Below are 22,305 nucleotides of genomic sequence, written 5' to 3' on the forward strand. Positions count from 1 at the left end.
TCCCTCAAATGTCTAGCGAGGACAGAACATTAAAATTTATTGTTTTATGGATTTTTATAGAAAAAGATGCAATTAATAGATATTTTTGTTGCTAAAATTGCCATAGTATAAAAATGGGATTTGTATTGCTTTGGCTCAATACTACCGAAAATAATTACATTTACTGAAAATGGAATAAGATATAAAAACTTTTTATGTTTTTGTTTTATAAAATGCTACTTTGTACTTATTAACATTATCGTTCATTTTATTGAATTTAATGGATTTTTTAGATTTAAAACTTGCCGCTTTTCCCCTATCATCTAGTTATTTAGTAGCATAAAACCATCCCAAAACTTGAATTTATCCCAAGACCAATGAAAAAATCAATCGGTTCAGCTATTTTCGGGCTCTTAACGGACAAACAGCAATACCCGTCTACTTTCCACAATATGATTACCCTGTTCTACCCTGATGTATGCAATTAAAGCAACTCATCAACACCACAAAAAAGTGTCTGGTCACAAAATAAAAATAAACAAAAAAATAATTGATAATGTTTTTTAATACCAAACTATGACAAGCATAAAGCATTTGAAATTGATAGGACAATATATCTTCTACACACGATATGGGATTTATATTGTATGTCTGTCATTTATGTTGTTTTAAATATTATAAAAACAAAGCTACTCATTAATTAATTTTAACGCATAGTTTTTGGTAAATTGTTTGCTACCTAACAAAAAAGTCTTATCGTTTGATTAAAATTCATAAGTTTAGCTTAGTGTATTTTCTTAATTAAACTTATTAAACTTGTTAAAGCTGCGCTATTTCAAACTAAATTTTCCCAGTTAACAATATAAAAATCTAGAAAAATTCTTTGTTTATTTTTCAGCTTTTAATTTTGATATGATATTATTATTTTAAACAATTGATTTAAGGCTAAACTTTAACACTTATTGTACTAAGATTCACATAAATACTGGGTCTTTTAAAAGCAAAGCTTTTCTAAAATCAGAGTCGATTTACAAGTAACGGATAACGATTATAAACTATCTAGGAAATATCATTTCTATAATAAAGTTTTAAAATACAAGAATGCCCGTAAAATGTCAAAATAAGAAATATAGGTTAAAATGAAGGGGAAATACATCTTAAGACCCTGTAGAACATTATTCCAACATATTCTCAGACTCAACTGAGAATTCATCATTTTCTCACAGACAAACATTCATATCATATCAGGAATGGATAGATAGATCAATGCAAGAAAAAAACAATTTTGCAAATGGGAGGAATAGTGTAGATGTATTTTCCTTAAGAAAAGCAAATTCTATTGAGAGAAAATATAAAATTTTCTCTCATTTACTAATCCCTGTATTTCTGATAAAACATATGTAACCCTTTTAACCCAGGCTTGGGAATAATACAAATATCTTTTGATGCAGTCTGTTAAAGCAATTCAGCAAAAAGTATCTTAGCTTAGTTGAAATGCCATAGATTGACAAAAATAAAGGACAATTGTGATTATGAAGCTAAAAAATATCATCTCATATACCCGTTGAACCACCGAAACCTCACCCTTTCTTTACAAAAAAACTTTAACAATATTTTCCTTTTATTTTTCAGCGGATTTGAATCCCAACCTTTTACATAAGATCTAAACTGTTTGAAGCAAAATGTGATGAAAAAAAAATAATCTTTTCTGAGAAATTGTCCAGTTAGCTTTCAAAATTGAGTTATTATCATTTTTACCAGCAATTTGCTATTTTTTTTAATCATTAATGATAAATCATCATTACATAACAGAGTAAGGCTCTATGTGTGTTTCTGTCTATTAAAAAAGATATATTTTACCCAAGATTCACCTTTTATGTCAAGACACTAATAGCACTTGTACAGCAAATGTAATTTTGGCAAAATGTTTAGTTCGTTGTTCCTAAGTCATCAATACGCCAAACACTGCCAAAAATACATCCAATAATCTTTAAAAGATATTAAAAAATACAACACTGGGAAATATACAATTACTATTCTTTTTGCCGGATGTAACTCAACAAAAAAGCAACAAAAATAATGCCCTACCTGCTTTGAAGCACTTTTGGTCCTCAACCTCTTGTTTGCGCTCATCAATGTTACACTCGTCTTTAGTCTCTCCCTCCTCCTGGGGCAACAACTGTCTGCTCTCTCCGCGGGGAGAATAGGTCTCCAACAGACCGTTAGAACCAGATCTAAAAATTAACATGATAGTTTTTAACAATATTCAAGGATAAAAGCTTAATTTCTTTCTGTTAGGCGAATAAACCAAAATAATTTTCAATTCAGAGAATAAAATTTAGAAAGATTTGATAATAAAAATTCTATATGTTTTCTTAAATTCGTGAATCTAAAAAATCCGCGAAAATATAAATTGATATATCCTAATTAACTATTAATAAAATTAATGAGAATTTAACAAACACGGAAGTATAAAAATAAATTGGCATAAAACCTACAAATACCCCCCACCCCCCCAGGACCAGTAAAGAAAAATAATTGAAAGTTGCAGGGATCGTTTAATACAACAAATAAAACTAACATTAAGGGTGAGCCCCCTATGGATTTGGTGTTCCTTCAAACAAACAACAAAGAAAAAAAGACAGGGCATAAAATTCTTGATTAACTACTGTTTGAATAATTAAAATATATCGCTAATAGATATTTGTCTGTGGATACACAAACATAAAATCAAAAGGGCCAATAAAAAAGGTATCACTACTAGGTATTTTGTTTAATTTTTTACTAAGATTTTAACTTTTTTTAAGCTGTGTCAGAAAATTATCTCAACTGGCCTTTGTGATCAAATTATGGATCTATGGTTTTTTTTTACAGACAATACAGATTAAAATTGTTGTATTGCAAAGTTTTAAAGTGACAGAACGATTTCATCATGCCAATTTTTGAGTATTGTTGTAACATCTTGGCTAGCTACTTTACTGATTGTCTGATTGGCTTATAGCATGTATTATAGATAATCATTTAATCAGCATGACTTCCAACTTTGGAGTATCATTTCATAGCCAAACCATTCACTAATTTTAAATAGAAATACAATACTTAAAATAAACTTTGGGTCAGGATGTTTGAAAAATTTTCTTAAATTAAAAGTTCCTTTTATGGGAAGGTAAAAAGAAAAGAAAATCATCTTCTTTACAACAAATAAGAAAAAAGTTTTTTTTTAAGAAAACGGCTGGACGCACAACCATTAATTTTAAATAAATATATGCATATATCGACTTTTCGTACGTTTTCTTTGACCGTGCCATTTCTATGCATTATTAGACCTAAGCATTTTTTTATTATTTGTACCCAAGAAGGAAGAGGACATTTTTGCAAACACATTATCTCATTCATAGGCTAAAAAAAAATTTAAGGATATATATTAGTTTTTAAGACTAGAAATCCCCAAACTTTTCTACAAATAATTTGAATCAGCATTTTTTATAACAAATGGTGGTTTACATAAATTTATAATCTATTGTCTTATCTCTTAAAATTCCTGTGTTTAGCCTATCATATTTGTGTTCAAATATTATTCCACAACTGTTTGCTTTATTTTAAATTTGAAGTACAGACTTTGTTTTCATTAAATTTGATTCATTTTTGCGGAAACATTTATTTGCTTAGCCGTATGTTAATTATTATTATCATTAGTGTTAGTAGACCAGTTCAAAATTTACAATTTTAGGATATTATAAATACCAGCTGTTACGACTCTAAATGCCTCTAGGAGCACTTTAGGAAAGTTGGGTTAGATGTAGACCCTGGACTTTACTTTTAAGTTTTTAATAAAAGTTTTGAAAATCTGGGGTGAGATGTATTTTTTAGAGAAAATTTATCTTGAGAGGATTGAGTTACCCTTTCATAAAATAACAATAAACCTCCCTTAGACTAATAAATAGCTTCACTGTAAAGCTTTATCATATACAAGTCTTTTACCGTTGTAAAACAAATGTTAATGTAGAATTGAGCAATTTTCGATACTTAATTTACCTTATGTTTTAATAATTTTCAAAAATGAACAGAAACTTAACATTTACTTTTTTACTTACAATTAAAGATATTTATGATACAGACTATGCACAATGTCAGGGATCTAAAGGGATAATACAAAGGACGATAAATTGATGTATATTCCCAATGATGATACACATTCGGTAGATTACAATTAGTGGTTGAAACGCTTGGACAATCAGCTTAATGAACCAATCAATCAAAATTCAATAGAAGTCGCAAAAGTTGTATTGCCAACGAATAAGAAAACATTATTATAAAACTTTGGGGACTAGTGTAATAAACAGCCCAATGTCCCCTCTCTCCCTGGCACAATGTACATAAATTCAATTAACACATATGTACAACATGATTTGCAGGAAAAAAAATTTCTTCCAACCACAAGTATTTTTTACGAGATGGAAATATCATTTTCAAAGATTAAATAACAATTTGCATTTGATGATATTTTTTGTTGTATCAAATTGTAGTCTTTTCATAATAACCTTAATATAAAACAAGAATGAAGACTGTCGGTAGCGAAGTATCTTGTTAACCGGTCAAAAAATAGTAATATCTTTTATATTGAAACATATAGGTCCAGGAAAGGTTCACAACTATTTAGGGGGAGGTTACCACCAACCTTCCCAAAACAAATCGCCCAAACAAAATTTTTGTAAACTTTTCTTTTAACATAATGACGATAAAAAGATCAAAAGCTTTAAATTTTAATTAGCAATTTTATTTTGTATAAAGAGTTAGAACGCCTAGTCAAAAGTTGAGCAATTAATGAGTTGGTTGTCTGTAATGCTGTAGACAATTATACCTGAGCTTGATAGCATCCTCATCATCGGAACCATACACGTTGCTACCATCAAGAATGTGGGTAATCTAAAGAAAATAAAATCGTACAATGACATAAAAATGTGCAAAAATAACCCACCTTTAATTTAATACAAAAGTAAAGAGTGTAGTTAGGGTGCTTATATACACTTTAAGGAAAAGCACTTTTTGTGACGGGCAAACGTACTGACAAGCTTCAATTAGATAACAATAAACAACTCACAACAACCGCCCAAATTTGTATATTTATATTTTAAACAGAATGTTTACGTTAATGAAAAATAAATCAACATTAAAAAGTTGCTATGCCTATAATACGAAAAGAAATATTACAATCTTAATACCTGATTCATCTGTTCACCATAACCAAATGAGCAAGAGAACTGAGGGGCAGGGAGGGACCTCACAAAAGCCATGCATCTCTGCCCGTGCTTACTGAAGAAGGGGTCGTTCTCAGGGATCTCAATGGGGAAGCATTCGGGGTGGAGAACAAGCTGGCTGATAGGGGCGGAGCCATCGTCTTCACAACATTTTACTCCGTCGCTAGCATTGCTGGACAGTCTACAAATAAAAAAAAACATTAATAAAATGGGCACATTGAGTTACAGAGGAGCTACTTATTAGTCGGTAATATAATAGATACTCATTAAAATTTTGAAGAAAAAAAATCAGTTGTTTATCTTGAATAGCTGCCGAGAAAATAATATTTTCTCACGCCGTTCTGACAGACAGACTGACATATTAATTTATTAAATAGCTATCCTTCTAGAAATATACTGTGTAGTTACTGATTAGGAAAACCATAAAAATTGGTTTTAAAAAAAAGTATAACCTAATGAAAATGATAGTTTGATGATAATTTGTAAAAATGACAGTTTTGACAAGCTTATAAAAAGCAGATACAGTTTTTGTTTTCTGTTTTTTACAAATAATAACTGTTCATTCCAAAAGTGTATAATTGTGCAGAACATTCAGAAGTAAAGTTAAATATGGGGAAAACTTTTGGGGATACACCACCCCCACACCCCAAAAAAGAAAATATTGAAAGTTAAAACCATAAACAAGAGGGAGGGGGGGGGATGAAAAACACAACAACTTGAATGATTACAACAGATTGAAATCATTGTATAACAGTCACTCAACCCGTTTGCATAGAAAACTAAAATAGTTATTAATCTTTTGGTTTTCAGGACATGCTTTACAATATGCAAAGCAAGGAATTAAAGGTATTGTTTATTTAATTTTAAAACTTATAAGATAAAAAGCAAAACCTAAGGTTTTTAATTAGGGAGGGAGGGGACATTGAACTGTATATTATACAAATACCCAAAATTTACAAACATAAATAGTCCTTATTATTTCATTTTTTGGTTTCAAAAATTTTGTTAAATCTTGATTGTTAGGTTCAAAACTATCATTGTTTATATTTTCCACCAACAATTTTAATTGATCTAAAGAACAGCCTAGTGTGATTATTTTTTTTTTATTTTTAGGATAGGGTTGGTTAGGTTACATTGAGTATGGGTCGTTCTTGTTAGGCATATGAAGAAGAAAAAACTAACCCTCCTGCCCCCATATTTGGAGGCAGTTCTATGCTCTCGAAGGAAATTTAGGGAAAGCCCCTTAATTATTTTAAACATCCGTGATCTTTTCTATTTCTGATACAAATTTGGCAAAAATAATATTTCACTTTCATCCTAGATTCAATATTTTTGACTAGGGTAATAAATTCTTTAATCCTATGTTGTGGTTGTGGCTTTTTAACAAGGATCATTACGTTGCAAAATAGCGCAGCCAAAAAAAATCATGTAGATATCGATAGTACCCTAGAAAAATGGGGATAGATGTCACTGCTTTTGGCCTACCTATTCTATTGATGTCAGGAAAAACCCTTTACCCCATATCTTTTCTATGGGGTTTCTTTTCCCCTTCCCTCGACTATGACGTCAATAGAATAGGTTGGCCAAAAGAAGTGACATCTATCCCCATTTTCCTAGGGTTCTAAACACAGCTAAAAAAAATCATTCTTTTCATATTCAATTTCAATTTTCTCTCAAGTCTGGATTCAAATCCATGTCAAATTTTTGTTTTGTTATCATATAATTATTTATTGAAGCAGTAACACAATTAGAATAAGATCATGTAGACAATGTGTCAGACTCAGTAATGTTTATTTTTTATTTCAACAGTCTATATTAAAACATTAAGATTATATTTTATTTAGCTTTAGTTCTTACAAATACAAATACAAAAACAAAAATAGTTTCCAATCAATATAGTAGCTACGCAGTAAAAAAAAGATCTTGAAAAAAAAACAATTAAAAATAAAGATCCGGATTTCCATAAAAAGAATTTATGTTAAAACATGAATAAAGGGAAGGCTTTTCTTTTATTAAATTGTATAAATATTGTCGACGTAATTAGTTTATTATCTATTTAAAAAGATAGTGTTGATCTATTTCACTTAGAGGTTATGATAAAAAGTAAAAAATTTAATATTATGATGTTCTTAGGTTCGACATGAAATATATTTTTTTAATTCTAAAAGAAAAAATTCCTATCTCTGTATTCAACGACAAAGACACATCAGTTGTCAAGGAGCTGAAAACTGGTGAAAAATGCCTTTTTTTCGCACATAAAAATAGTTTTAAACGTGCACTTTGTGGTTAGTCGGGGATAAGGTGTGTTTAATTTGGCCAGGGAAAAAATGATCCGTATGATTTAGCAACATCTCTATATTAAAGCAAAAGGATCTGTGCATTTTTGTATGTACCGAAGGATATCGCTAACCGCTAAACCGGTATACTTCTCCATTACAATGTAGCTTCTTATATGTCCTGTGTAGGTTGAGAACTATTTTAAGGGAGGGCACCCTCCCATAAAGAATCGCCCGTAGAAAAAATTACCCCCCCCCCCCTTAAGAAAAGTCAACCTCAAGTGGCCCACAGAGACCCTAAATTTAGATGCTTTTGCTGAAATACATTTCAATGGAGAATTTGACAATTTATAAAAGTCCTCACTAAATTTTAAGTAGCTTCTTAAGATTGCACAAGTATTATGAGCTATCATTTTAAGATGATTATGTGAAACAAAAAATATTATTAAATAAATTAAACTTATATGCTATTAATATGCTGTTTGACTGATATTCTCCGTCGACAAACATAATATTTTCAAGTAAATGAAAAACGACAAATTTTTGCACAATTTAGATATGCCTTCATTTCTGTATTTATTGCACATAAAAAAAATATCTTTTAAAAATTTTGCATCATATTTCCCCCAACATTTGAGATTTATTTTGTCCTAAACAAGGATGACATCATCCATGCAGTGGTAGGACAATCTTCACATCCATTTAGAATGTACAAATTGGATTAAAGACGTTATAGGGGCATTTCAATGAAAGAAAAACTGAAGCTCATAAATCGTAAAGATTTAATTTACAATGAGCTTTCATCTAAACTATCCAAGAATGAAAAGTTTTAACTTTATGTTATTATTTTAATTATAATTATTAAGTAATAATCATTTCTTGTTTTTATCTATCTAATAAAAATGTAAGATTATATATAATTTAAATGCACTGACATTTATCATATTTAGAAATAATTATGTATTATTAAGAAATGAAGAAAAATATACTTTTTGTACACATCAAGGACTTTTTTTACGGTTGAAAAATATACACATTTAAGAAAATAGGACTTTCAAATTTAGGATATCTCCCACTGTCTGTCTCAAAATTTTTACCTTAAATCTTTGAATTCATATATAATATAAAGAATTTAGAAGTAAAATTTATTTTTATGTGTGTGATGAATTTGTTTGAAATAAAAAGTATATGTATGATTCTAAATTTCATCATATCTGTATTTTGATGTCTTTATTTACATTTTATTGCAACTTTGCGTGTTATGACCGTTTATGGTCTTAATTTAAAAGCACTTTCTCTACTTTCCGAATTAAGAAAAGTCTTTTGAATCTGAATTCAAACCCCATTATAGAATACTGAAAATAAAATAACCTAAAATCACCACAGGACCTATATGAAGCTTACCTTCAATTTAGAACCCAACCGGTTCAGTAGTTAATGAGATCTTAAACTTTCGACAAAAAAATCTACTACTAGCATCTACTAGCTCTATATTTGAAGTAAAATGGAAGGGTACAAAAATTGCCTAAAAAATACCCCGACTTTTTATAAAAATGTAATAGCCTAAAACCATCCCGGGACCTATAAGAAGCTTCCATATAAAGGAGGACCATATCAGTTCAGCGATTAGCGATATCCTTCACTACAGACAAAAAAGCTTAATACTTTTTATAATAGGATGATACACAATAACAAGCAGAACCATCACATTTACTCTACATCAATAAGAAGATATTTATACCTGAAAAGGGGGGTATGGGCCAAGTCGTGATCAACATACTGTCCCCACTGCATCACATTGTGGGTCTCCAACTCGCTGGGAGCGTCCACGTCAGGTACAATGTTGATAGAGACGAGCCTGGCGGAGGGCAAAGGCTTTCCGGACTTGGCAACACGGGGACGGAAGATACCGTCGCTGTAGGCGGGCAGCAAAACTCTCTAAAATTTTAATTCTATTAAGAGTAGGTATTTTACCGTAGATTAAATTATTTAACATCCTGTTCTCTGTTCTCGTTGTCAGGGAGGTGATGGGATCGAATCTCGGTCAAGATTAGGATTTGGCCTTTCGCAGCAATGTTATTTATAGCAAAATAGGGGAGAATGCTCTAGCCAAAAAATGCCATCTGTTAATTAATGGCTATATGTTGTTATAAACCAAACCAAGATGTTTAAATGTTACAAAAAATAACTAAATTTTTTTCACGCAGATTTGATCTACTAAGATTTAGGTTTCCTTGCACTTTTTTATTCTGTATTCTGAAGTTTTTACTACCTGGAATGGAGAGTTAGAGGTACCCCAAAGTGGATTCTCAATATTGTTGCAGCTAGCGTCATAACTTCTGTAGGGATAGTAAGCGTTACATTCCTTGGCCTGAAAAGAATATCAAGTTAAGTTATTCACAAATAGTATTACATTCTTTAGCATAAAAACTCATTTTATGCGTCTTTTTTTATAACAGATTTTATTCAGGTATTCGTTTACTATAAGTATTGCTTCATTTAAACTAATTATTCCTGATAAACTTTATTATTAATATTTTCTTTTCTTCAGTGTCTGGGTGAGTTATACATATATTTTCAATATTAATCTTTTTAAAGCCATACGGACGCACTGACAAGCCCTGATTAAATAGTAGCTGCGCTACCAAAAGTTGTATTACCTTGGGACAAGCGTCATTGAGAACAGTTCCTTCAATAGAGAAATCTCCGAGACCGAAGCCGGCCTGGTTAGCGGTCAAACCAAACCTCTCGCCCAGGTACTGAGACCCGTCGATGGAGCCCATGGCCATGTTGGCCATCTGGCGCGCTTTAGGCTTGGACTCGAAGAGAGCAAAGTGGTTGAAGGCGGCGGATCCCTTGTTGACAAAGACGCCGCGACGGTTCAGTTCAGATTCAAAGTCTGCCAGCCAAAGTGTTTCCTAAATAATATTTGATTAATATAAAAACACATATAAATTAATGGATTAAATAACTAAATAAAATAGGAATATCATTAACAACATCCCTATGTAAAAAAAAACACTTACAAAACTCGTTTAATTAGATCATCAAAATGCTGAAAAGGCATTTGACATTCCATATGTTTTTTATCTATATTTAAAGAACAGCAGAGTAAATTTGATTTTCAATAAAGAATTAAGATATATTTTGTAGCGTTGTGGACGGGCGAAAATCTTTGAAAAAAATATTCACACTAATATCTTTACTAACAACCAAGAAACTACCTGTTGACCAACAAAAGCGGCATGGTTAAGTGTATAAGCATCAAATTCTAATGGGGACTTGGAGTTAGCTGGCCTCTCTGGGGCAGGCAGCAAGCCACGCTTTCCATCTGAAATAAAAACAAGAGAGTTAGGGAGGTGCATACTTATTGAACTGGATTGAATTTAATGTATTTTTATCACTTTTATCTCTAAAATAAGGGGATTATCAGTGCTCTTAAATCGAAGATACAATTTGAGGTAGTGATAATTAACATATAATATTTAAACTTGACATTTCTGGATGTATCACAAGATATTTTTGTTACAAACCAAAAAGCTCACTACGTCTAGATAATGCTTTGTGTTATAGATTGTATCAAAGATAATCTTTAAGACATGATTTATTAATTTATTTATGAAATTTTAAATCATTAGCTTAATGGCTTATTTTAAAGACATAATTACAGATTATGTTAAAAAATGTTAATTTATGTTATCAAAAAAATCCATCTTTGTATGCAAGGGTATTCATAATTTATTCAGAACCAAACCCTTAATCTTAATTTTTACCATCAATCTTTGTCTTTACAGCTTTCATAATAATTTCATAAATATGACATCATGTAAATTAACCTGAGTTAACTGCTGCTATGTCCTAATCATGACATTATTAGTTAAGGAAAGAGAATGCCAATGTCAAATTAAAATCACAACTTTGGGACTTTAAAACAAAGGTTATGCAGTTTAAAGTCACTTTTTTATTCAAGTTTTTTTTAATGAAAAACACACCAAATGTATGTTATAGAAAATACTTAAAACTGTCGTATGTATATTCTATAAAACAGTTTTTCAAACAATTAATTGCACATTATAAAAATTCAACATAACTATATGTAAATCGAATTGGAGCAATTTTTAATTGTTACTTGATATTAAAATAAATAAAATTTAAACACTGTTGTTATTAATTCTTTCTATCTAAGCTATCAAAGAATCATTAAAGGCAATGAAGAATGATTTTAATGGAAATTTTGTCAATTTTGGTGCTAACTATAGTTATAACGGTGTTTTCTGTCTTGGTAACATTTAACATAATCGATTTTTTATGCACATTTTCTTTCTCTCAGTAAAAATTATGCAAATCAAAATATAGTTAAAAGTTCAGTGTTTTTTAAAAGTTTTAACATGTTCATTTTTTTGTTGATTTTGCATATTTGTATTGTAGCAACAAACTCAACAAAAGTAAAAAAAAATAAGGGTTGGGTACTGGCATATGTTTTTCATAATCCAATTAAAGGGATTACAGCCGGATCAATGACTTAATTTTCATATACCTATCCAAATCTATGTATCCCTGAGTTCATTATTGTTGTCCAAACTTGGCAAAGACAACTGAGTTGTCAGACAGACGAAGTACACTAGGATATTTATACAATACAATGTATGTAAACAGACATTTATAATTTTAGGAGTTGAATTTGCTTACATATTATAAAATAGGCAAATATAAAAGAAATACTAATATGAATACATATTAAAACCTTTTTTCCCTACCAAGGTACTTCATTTATTTACAATAATTTAAACCAAATTATTTTTTTACTCTAATAATATGTGTGTCTGTCTGAATACATGTCTGTGTCCATGTCATGGTTCAAAAAACAATTTAATTTTATCTTAATAATAATCATAATATATGCAACTGATTTTTACACTTTATCCTATTTTTAGTAGCGAAGCTACTTTATAATTAGTTTTGTCTTTCCGCCAGTATATCCTTAACGCTATTTGAGATCTGTAATTTTCTAGACTGTAATTTAAAACATGTAGGATATAGTTGACTTAGTCCGTCGGCCTGACAGTTATGCTTTGAAATAATTTTTACTATGCTTCGCTATTTACGGATTGTGTTCTCCTTGTTATTTCAGAAAAGGGTGCTTATGTACTGTTAGTGAACCAAAAATTAAACTTTTTTAAAAACGTAATTTTCATGCTCGTTTTAGGTTAGGTTAGGTGCACAATTAAGATTAACCTCCCTCCAGTGATAAGTCAAGGGACGATAAATTGATGTACACTGTACAGCCCCAATTACGCTGAAAAAAAATTGTTCCTTTTGTAGATTTTTGGTTAAAAGTTTTGTACACTGCTAGTTTGGGGCACAAGTGGAATTTGTAGTCCAATGTTCCAACCCTCCCTGGATATATTTTTTAAAATATTTTTTTTGTAATCAAATATTCAAATGTTTTATAAATACATTTAAAATGCGCATACGCATTTGGAGTTTATAGGTTTCTGATTAGATTAAAAATATAGCTTTACACTTCCTTATGTTTTTTTATAGATTTTTCATTTCATCTTGACCATATTAAAATTCTCTCATTCCTTTTAAGTGGCAAACTACTCTATAAATAACTTTGTCTGTCCTCTGTCCGTCCATCAGTAATACTCTAAGAATAATGTGATTTACTTAGCTGCTAATTAAATATTTTGTTAAATCCATTTTTTTAAAGACCACACATACAGATTACTTTGTATAGGGTCCGTCGGTCATGCAACAAAAGACTAATCAAATTTTTATGAAGATTTAATTATTTTCTATCATTTTTCTCTCTTCTATTAGTATTTCCTTATTTCTCTTATTTTTTTGACCACTGAACATTTTCTCTATAATTAAATTTTTCCGTTTATTAGGAATTCATGATTTTTATTGATTCGAAATTGAGGCTGTTGTCATCCTTGTTTTTTTTATTGATTACTAGCGACTGTGCCCTTAGCATCTAGGGGAAAAATAGCCTGAGCCCCTCTCAAGACCTATCTAAAATAAAATTAGCCTAAAACATTCCCTGGACCTATGTGAAGCTCTCCTCCTTAAATGGAAAACTCAATCGGCTGAATAATTACCGAAATCTTAACTACAAACAAAACAAACCTTACTACTCTATAAAACAGAATTTATCAATGATTCCTTATGTACGTCGATTTGAATTCATTTTGGCGGTAAAAAGTCCAAAACAAATTCTTAGCCATTCAATGAATCTTAATTAGCACGAAACCAGTGCAAATTCTTCTCTTATTAAAAAAAATCGTGCTTGACTATATAATATATTGTAAATATCTAATCAATTTTATGTCCAATTCAATTATGGATAATTGCACCTCTATGCAAATATGAAGGGTGTCTTATCACTTCCAGTTTTAGGTATTTCATAATTAGTCAAAAGACTCAAAATAGCAACAACAAAAAAAGATTAGAATGAATGCTTAATGATGTAGATAATATTAATAAAATAACTTTGTGCTGTAGTAATAATTACGGAAGTCATGGTTTTCGACAATATGAAGCAAAACCAGACTTAATGTGACAGTGATGTTTCACTAATATAAATATTACAAGGATAGTCTAATAGTTGAAAAAAAAATCTTCTACTTAAATGAACATCTTAGCATTGTAACACAATTAGGTAAAAATTATGTTTTTATAAAACTCGACGATTTATCCATTTTTAATTAATTTAAATAACACTAAAACCGTGCAAAAAAAAGCAATACATGTATTAAAGATTGACTATTTAATTTAATTGCAGGACTATAATATCTTTGCGTAAGATTAGTTTCCTATAACAAAAGGACAATCTGTTAGTTTTTTTTCATTCAAATATTTCAAGATCACATGATTTTTTATAAACATTTACTAAAAGTTATAGAAATTCAATTTAAATTATTTACTGCATTTATAAAAAGCATAGAATGTGTGAATGTATAATTATTATGTTTTGTCAGGCATATACAAACAGTGATCATAAAATCCATAAGTGGCGAGCATAAGATACAGAGATGGAAAAAGATAATAATACGGCAGATCATACAAGATAGAGAGATAGATAGATAGAAAGAAAGGTAGAAAGGTAGATAGAGAGAGAGACTGACATGATACAAAGTAGAACACGAAAACTTTAATACAACCGAGAACTTTTTCAATTAGCATTACGGACTGACAGACAAAAAGAATTATAGAGAAAGAACATTAGCCGTAAAATTCATTTGCTTATTGATTTTTAATTGAAAAAATATATGTACAAAAGTTGCTGTTTCTTTAAGTGTTACTTAATACCTCCAAAACAAAATGTTCTACAGGTTTACGTTCTGGAAGGCAAATGGGTGGGGTGGATTTTTTCCCTTTTCTACAAAAAAAAAGGATTTGTAAAACATGCTTAAACTTATGATAGGTTTTTTCCTAATATAAAAAAAAGAGAGGATAAATTAATTCAGAACCGTTTTGTGTTAAAAAACAGGATAATAATTTCCATCAGCGGTGAATAACAAAATTTATAGTAAAGTAAAACAAAGTTTTTTGTATTATTTTCATCAATAACAATTTCAATTAACAATTAATAAAACATATCAAAATATTTCATTTAATTCTTCTATGTAATATATATTTAAAGTTTAAAAACAGCCAATGTACAAAAATTAACAGACATCCAGATATACGCTAACAATAGAGCAGCTACGATACTAAAATGTATTTTTCATGTCAATTTTGACAAGCATTGATAATCCTAATTTACACAACTCTATTTGTTGGCTTACTGTACAGGTTTTTGTTTTAGATTTAAAGCGCACGTTAAAATAGACATTATGGATATCTTAAGTTACATAATCTTGAAAAGTAACCCATTAGCCACTTACAGCCAAATTTTCATTTTAAACCTCTATGTCATACTAGCAGCTGCGCCCCTAGCATCATTTAGCTTTGTATTCGTAGATCTGAGAAAAATAGCCAAGAACCATCCCAAGACTTGAAGCTAAACTATAAAGGCAAAAACCTTTCCAGGACATATGTGTATTGTGTAGCTTCCCTATTATGGAGAACTCAACAGGTACAGTACTTCTTATGTAGGATAACTATCCAATCGGCAACCTTTGTGTGCTGTCATTTTTAATTATGGTTAATTTAGTGCATGATTGGGCTTTACAGATAACAAGTATGTCAACTTTTAAAAAGGGCATATCTCAGAAATTAACAAATGTATGTTAAATGTTTTCCTTATAGTCTTTAAATAATACGGCATCTTTTCTTGGATCGTTGTATGAAAGCTTCATAACCATAAGTCAGTTCTTTTAATTTTTATCCTTTATAGACCTTAATATCACAATATCATTGACCTACTGACGTACAGACCTTAATTCTAAAAAGTTTTCTTTTAAAGATATGTATGCAATGTGGTATATGCCCAAAACACGATACAGCTAGTAAAGTTTAGTTTGGTTACAAATAAACTAAAATTATTCTAAAGATATTTTAAAAAGGAATTTATTTTAAAGTCCTTCATTCTTTTTTTCTAGATTAGATTAGGTATATAAAGAGCTAGTACTTTTTATTATGATATGTGTTGTGTACATTATTTCTATAACACGCGACAAATGAAGAGTGAAAAAGGTTTAGAATTTATATTTTTAATTGCCATAGTAGAATGGAGTCATCCATGATGAACTAAAACGATGGAAATAATTTAACATATCCAATAGTATCAAATACATAAAAAGATCAGACGTCATTAAACAGTTAAAATCTCGGAAACGTCCCACCACATAATTTATAAGTCGTGAAAAGATTGACACCAACAATAAAAATATTTTATAAGAACAATAGGCAATTAGTTTCAGATCTATTGAGTTCACATTTTGGGGGATTTTTGTACCAAAGCTTCTCTTCAAGTCGTTCATGTTGGTATGTAGTTAATTCACTAATAATCATCGAAATAAGAACTTAATTATGTGTAGCATAAGGGGAGGTAATAACTTAAATTATTTATTATTACTTTGTCAAATGTTGTTTACAGACAAAAAAGCTTTCAATTTACATCTATAGTAATATTAGAAATTTAAATAAACCTAATAAAAGTTGATTATAAATTTATAGACAGTGGCATGTATTCGTTCTTGTTTATTGTTCTAGGTTCAAACATTTTTTGTTGGTTCAAATTTTTGTGGTTTATTTGTTAATATGAAAATTATACACCTTTTATCTTAAATGCCTTATATGTGATATCAAGAAAAGGAAAAACATTTATTTTGTCTGAAGCTTAAGATCTGTCTGACATCACAATATCTCAAAAACTACTTGACCGATTTTAGCTAAGGTTTCAATAGGTGTGTGATGGTTTTTTTTCAGATTTAAGCTATTTTTCTAGCCCCTCTCTGCCCCTTCGATTACAGAGCTTGCAGATGCTAGGGGCGTAACCGCTAGTTTTTATATAAAGTAGCATGAATACGTTTTGTCTATCTAAATATCCAGTAAGATCTCGTAAACGTCTTGATCCCTTTTCCATGATTTTAAAAGATGTAAGTTCACAAACCAAGTAAAAAAAATCTTTAATCTATCATTTAAATTCAAGCAGGTTATATTTGAATTGTAGAGTAGCTTTGATATTCAAAATAAATAAAAATGTGATGCTTATTCAAGGAGAAAAATTTTTAACATTTTAAAATTGAATTTTTAGAATAACATAAAATTGTTGAATTCCAAACTGACAAAAAAAACAAGAATAGGTGTATTCGTATGTGTAGCCTAGCTGTGGCTACGAAAATCAACAAAAAATATTTTAATTTAAAAAAAACATAAAGGATTTGCATTAAGCTTTAATACTTAAAATCATTGCTTCATAAGTTTAAAGTAGCTGTGTTTAGTGCCCTAGGAAAATGGGAATAGATGTCACAGCTTTTGGCCTTACTATTCTATTGACGTTATAGTAGAGGGAAAGAGAGAGGGCATTTCCTAACGTCAATAGAATAGGTAGGCCGAAAGCTGTAACAGCTATCCGCATTTTGCTATTGCACTATAGAGTATAGACAGCTACAAGTTTAACGCATGAGTTTGCGTAAGGCGGGTGTCACCATCTCCTGCAAGACCCTGTGCACGCACCTAGGATTTAACTATGAAGTTAGAGAGAATGTTTTACAACCTAGTAAACACGCTCTATTTCATGTCAGGTAAAGGGTACAAAATTGATCAGATAAATCAATTAGAGAACACAATTCAATGACAGAAAAAAATTAAACTTTATATTATGTACCTATACTTAATTTTAAAAAGTTTAATTTTGGTGCGACTGATACTCTATAATAAAGTTATCTTTCTACGTACTTATTTTTATTTCTCTTTTCTAATCAATTTCCATATTACATGGTAGATTTCTTCTAAAAATATTTATACTTTTGGACGTAATCTTCCGTGTTGAATTATTTTCAAGAATGAGTATCCATGCAAATGAGTAAGGATATATGCAAAATATTATTTATGGCTCTAAAATGCAATCCAGACCCCAAAATTTCCTCCATGTAAAATGCATGAAAAGGAAACGCACTTCTTCTATTTTTGAAAAAAGGTCTATCTGTTTGTGAAGGAGGTTAAATAAGATAATCATAAAATAAATCTTTTTATGGTGGAAAGGTCAAAGGTTGACCTACCCTCCTTCAAAAAAATCACAGATACGACCCTCCCCCACCGACCGAAAAAAATAGAATATAAATCTAATTATTTGGTTAGCAGTTTGTGAGCTTTTAAGGGATAAAAATACAATTTGAAACCTTGGAGATTCCTTTAACGATTCCAAAATATTATGCAAATAATGTAACTGTGCCGAATCAGGAACGTGCAACAAAATTGTTTTTTTTTACAAGTTCTTCAAAATTTATCGTATAATACTCTGAATAAAGTAGTAAGTTTTTTGTCAGATGCCTTAAATATGAACTGAACTACTAAACCGGTTATATTAGGATAGTTTTGCTAATGAGCCCCCTTCCTGGATCTATGATTACAGAGCCCCTATATGTATGCTATGGAATTCAGGTGCAATACTGTAATATAAAGTAAAAAGGTTTTTTGTCTGAATCTTAAGATCTCGGAGAATGCTGGTCAGTATGGGTTGTACTTTAAAAAAAAGGATTCGTTATTGTATTAGAGTGGTTTTAGGAAAACAGTAAAAGTGTCGAACTATGACGTCAGAAAAAATTAACAATTAACCAATAAGAAGCCAGTATTCACTGTGGTAAAATATATAGCGGCCTCTCATTGGTTAATTGTTAATTTTTTCTGACGTCATAGTTCGACACTTTTACTGTTTTCGGTTTTAGGCTATTTTCCTGATATGCTATGCCTTTCCCAAGAAGTATAATATTGTATGTATAATATTTAGTTTATTTATAATGTTAGTTTTTAAAATATGTAAAATATAAATAAAAATAAAATTCCAAGCTAAAGCCTTAAGGCATTAAAAGTACAAGATTTTACTGCGAAAAATGTGCAACTTCGTTTTCGCACACCTACAAATTATGTGATAAAAATTGTTAAAAATTGGAACGACTTCATACTGTAGGGCCTTAATATAACAGCTTTAATAAAAATACAAAAAAAATCTGACTCTAATTAAATACTAGAGTATATCTTTTTTCCATCCATATGTTGGGGACATTTGACTGTAAATAATCCTGGTACCCAATGTCTTATAAAAATGAACTCTTATTCGTTGCCTTGAAAACTTTAGATACTTTTATTAACTCATTAATTGTTGATACAAACCTTCGTTTATCGTTATTGAGGGTGTACATCAATTTATCCTTAAATGTCTTACCCCTTAACTTAAGATCCCTGGCTACTTATGGACCTAACTGTCATTGATAAAATTTACATTAATTAATAGGAAAGATTGACAGGGCTTTATGAGCTACTTTAATATCTTTATGCCTTGTTATAAGGCCTAAAATTGTTAGATAAAGCGGCGCGGCTAACATTATACAAAATTACATCCCAGCTTTACATAATTTAGTAGTTAAGAAACAGCTTAAATATGGAACAGTTCTAGGTTTATATTTATTATACATTTAAATTATAGAGTAAAGTTTGCCTTAAAGATTTAGTAACAAACTGTTTTTAGTAGCGTAGCTACTCTATAGTAAAAATATTTGCTATCCCGTCTGCTTACACTTCAAACTCAATGTTTTTTCTTTAATTTTTCTTATACGTAGCAATGGTAAAGAACAGTTCTGAGACATGTTACATTCATTTTTTTCAATCCCTATCTGAGATTAAAAGGATATATGAAAGGTCAACTCTTGAATTAATCAATAAAAACACTCAAGCCCAAATTCTTTACAGAGAGGAAATAGACAAAAAGCAACAAGGAAGATAATGTGCAATAATGACCAAGAATTTTAGATAGGACAAGTATAAATACAATGATAACCATTTATCTATAACACAATAGAACGTAGGTCCCATGATAGTTTTAGACTAATTTATCAGTAAAAATAATCTTCTTGCGATGGTTTAGGCTCTTTTCATGTCCCCTCTCGTCTTCTTAAAAAATACAGATGCCTCAGACGCAAGAATTTGACAATTAGGCGAAACAAACAAAAAAAAATTTAACAGACTGACCAATTATTGACTCATTAAGTAGCTCCGAACCCAGAATTTTCAATCTAGACTTATACCCATTCAAATTCGATTGATCTGAAAAAATCAATTTGTATTTGATAACAAATGTATAGTAATGAAAAAGCACAATAATACAGAATTGGTTAAGATTAACAAAAAAATAGAATAATTGATCATCCAGTAAATATGTTTTTTTTCGTCTTAAACTTAAGATCTCGGAAGTTACTGGATGTACTGTACAGTAAAGGTTTGTAAATGTATTGTTTGGGTTTTAAACTATATGCTGACCTCTCTTCCTTTTCCACTAGATGCTAGGGGATGATAGACAAAAATAAGTAGATTTTTTTTTAATCGGTTAATTCTATTCTATAGTTCAAAATCAGCTTTTAGGGGCATTGCTAAAACTATCCGGAAAAACACATCACAACTACACTAGCCATTTAAAAGATATTTTGTTTTAAAAATGACCTAAAACCATCCCTTAAAATTTACAACCCATCCAGTCAAGCTGTTTACGAAATTTTACTATGCACATAATTCATAAAATCCTTTGTCTATATTTTAGACATTGAGATATGTATAATGTATATTGAAAAGCCTTCTACATGCAAATAATATAAAATAGATTGCTTTATCGTGAGTATAAAATTTAGGTCATTTTTTAGACGTACAGAGATCAATTTAAAAGTACAAAGAAAAATCTAAAACTTCGAACAGTATAAAATATTTTTCATTCTCAAACTGGATAGAGAGTGCAGACCATCCCCCCCCCCCCTCCCCGCTTTCTTTTTCAATTTATTCTTCGGTACTCCTTCTGGAAAATTTTTAAGCACGCCACTGTTTGTGACTATCAGGGAGGGGTAGGTCATTCAACTGTTTATTACACTAGTCCCCAAAGTTTTATGATAACATTTTCTTATTAGTTGGCTTAACAATTTTGGGGACTTGAAACTTTAAATAGGTTAGTTCATTAAGTTGAGTGTTCAAACGTTTTAACCGTTTATTGTAATCTACAAAAGGAGTAATTTTGTGTATCTTTATTGGGGATGTAGCGGCCATTGTCTCATACCTTTATATCCCAGGTGACTACCCTGTAACTCCTTGCAGTAAGAATGATGTAATCAAAGATAATGATATGTTATTATGATCTGTATATACCCATTATCAAATAAATAGCACATATCACTACAGAATGGTGTTTATCTAAACTGTACAATTATTTTCATAACAAGTAGCAATTGTAAATAATAAGAAAAATCTTTAAAAAATACTGTGATATAGTCATTTCATTTTTCTAATATAAAAATAAATTAGCTTTCTCTAACAAACATCAATTTCTAAAAAAACTTTTCTTCTAAAAAGATTGTTTGAAAGTTTCCCAATATTGAATGAACAACCCATTGAAAATTGTATATAATTACATTCAAATATATATCAATTAATTTTACAGATTTGCTCCCGGCTTCTAAATAGAGTTACTTGGAAATTTGGTAGTAACGCAGCTACTCTATAACTTGGAAATGTTCATACGTCAAAATCCTATTTTTATGAACAAATAAAACAATAAATGGCTAGAAATTAACGCCTGCCTAAGAAGCTGTAAATTCTAACGCTATGTTTTAAAAGGGCATCAAACTATAAATTAGATTTTCCATTTTGAAATCTTTTCTTTCTTTCTTTCTCTTGTGTTTCTACTAGACAAAGATTTCTTGGTCTGTAAAGGAAATAATAAATTGTAAACGGTGGGTTAAACTGAAACAAATTATGTTGGGCAGGCGCGTGCACATACATTTACCAGAGTGAGCACAACTTTTTCTTGTGTTTGTGTTAGGCTAGGTTATTTTGGGTAGCCCTGAATGTTTAAGGGCACTTCAGTATAGATCCTCTGCATTTGGAAGGCTTTGAGGAAAAGCACCAACCATTTAAAATAGTGGGAGTGTTTATAAAAAAATATTTAGGGGGTGTTAATTAATATTTCAAGGGGGGGGGGGGTTATGAAATTTAAACTAAAATGTACATATAAACCTCTAATACTGCCTTCTAGTTTTTAGCATGGGTTTTTAATAATACTACCCCCCCCCCCCTCGGCCCCTACACGCCCCTGATGTTGGTTATGTCTTTGATTATGTTTGATGACAAAGAAATTGTTTTTA

At 30.2% G+C, this 22,305-nt stretch overlaps 1 protein-coding gene across 1 annotated transcript in view; it reads right to left on the bottom strand.

The window, feature by feature from the left end:
- LOC145325306 (immunomodulatory peroxidase-like) overlaps nt 1–22,305 on the bottom strand; it is a 119,469-nt gene that overhangs the window by 55,330 nt on the left and 41,834 nt on the right. The window contains exons 4-10 of the mRNA XM_080168245.1: nt 10,738–10,844; nt 10,174–10,431; nt 9,786–9,884; nt 9,255–9,451; nt 5,202–5,418; nt 4,841–4,905; nt 2,068–2,213 (exon numbers count right to left, since the gene is read on the bottom strand). Coding sequence (XP_080024371.1) covers nt 2,068–2,213; nt 4,841–4,905; nt 5,202–5,418; nt 9,255–9,451; nt 9,786–9,884; nt 10,174–10,431; nt 10,738–10,844 — 1,089 coding nt within the window. The remainder of the gene's footprint in view (nt 1–2,067; nt 2,214–4,840; nt 4,906–5,201; nt 5,419–9,254; nt 9,452–9,785; nt 9,885–10,173; nt 10,432–10,737; nt 10,845–22,305) is intronic.

Source organism: Acartia tonsa, chromosome 8, assembly GCF_053477335.1.
Source record: "Acartia tonsa isolate MP-2025a chromosome 8, ASM5347733v1, whole genome shotgun sequence".
NCBI lineage: Eukaryota > Metazoa > Arthropoda > Copepoda > Calanoida > Acartiidae > Acartia > Acartia tonsa.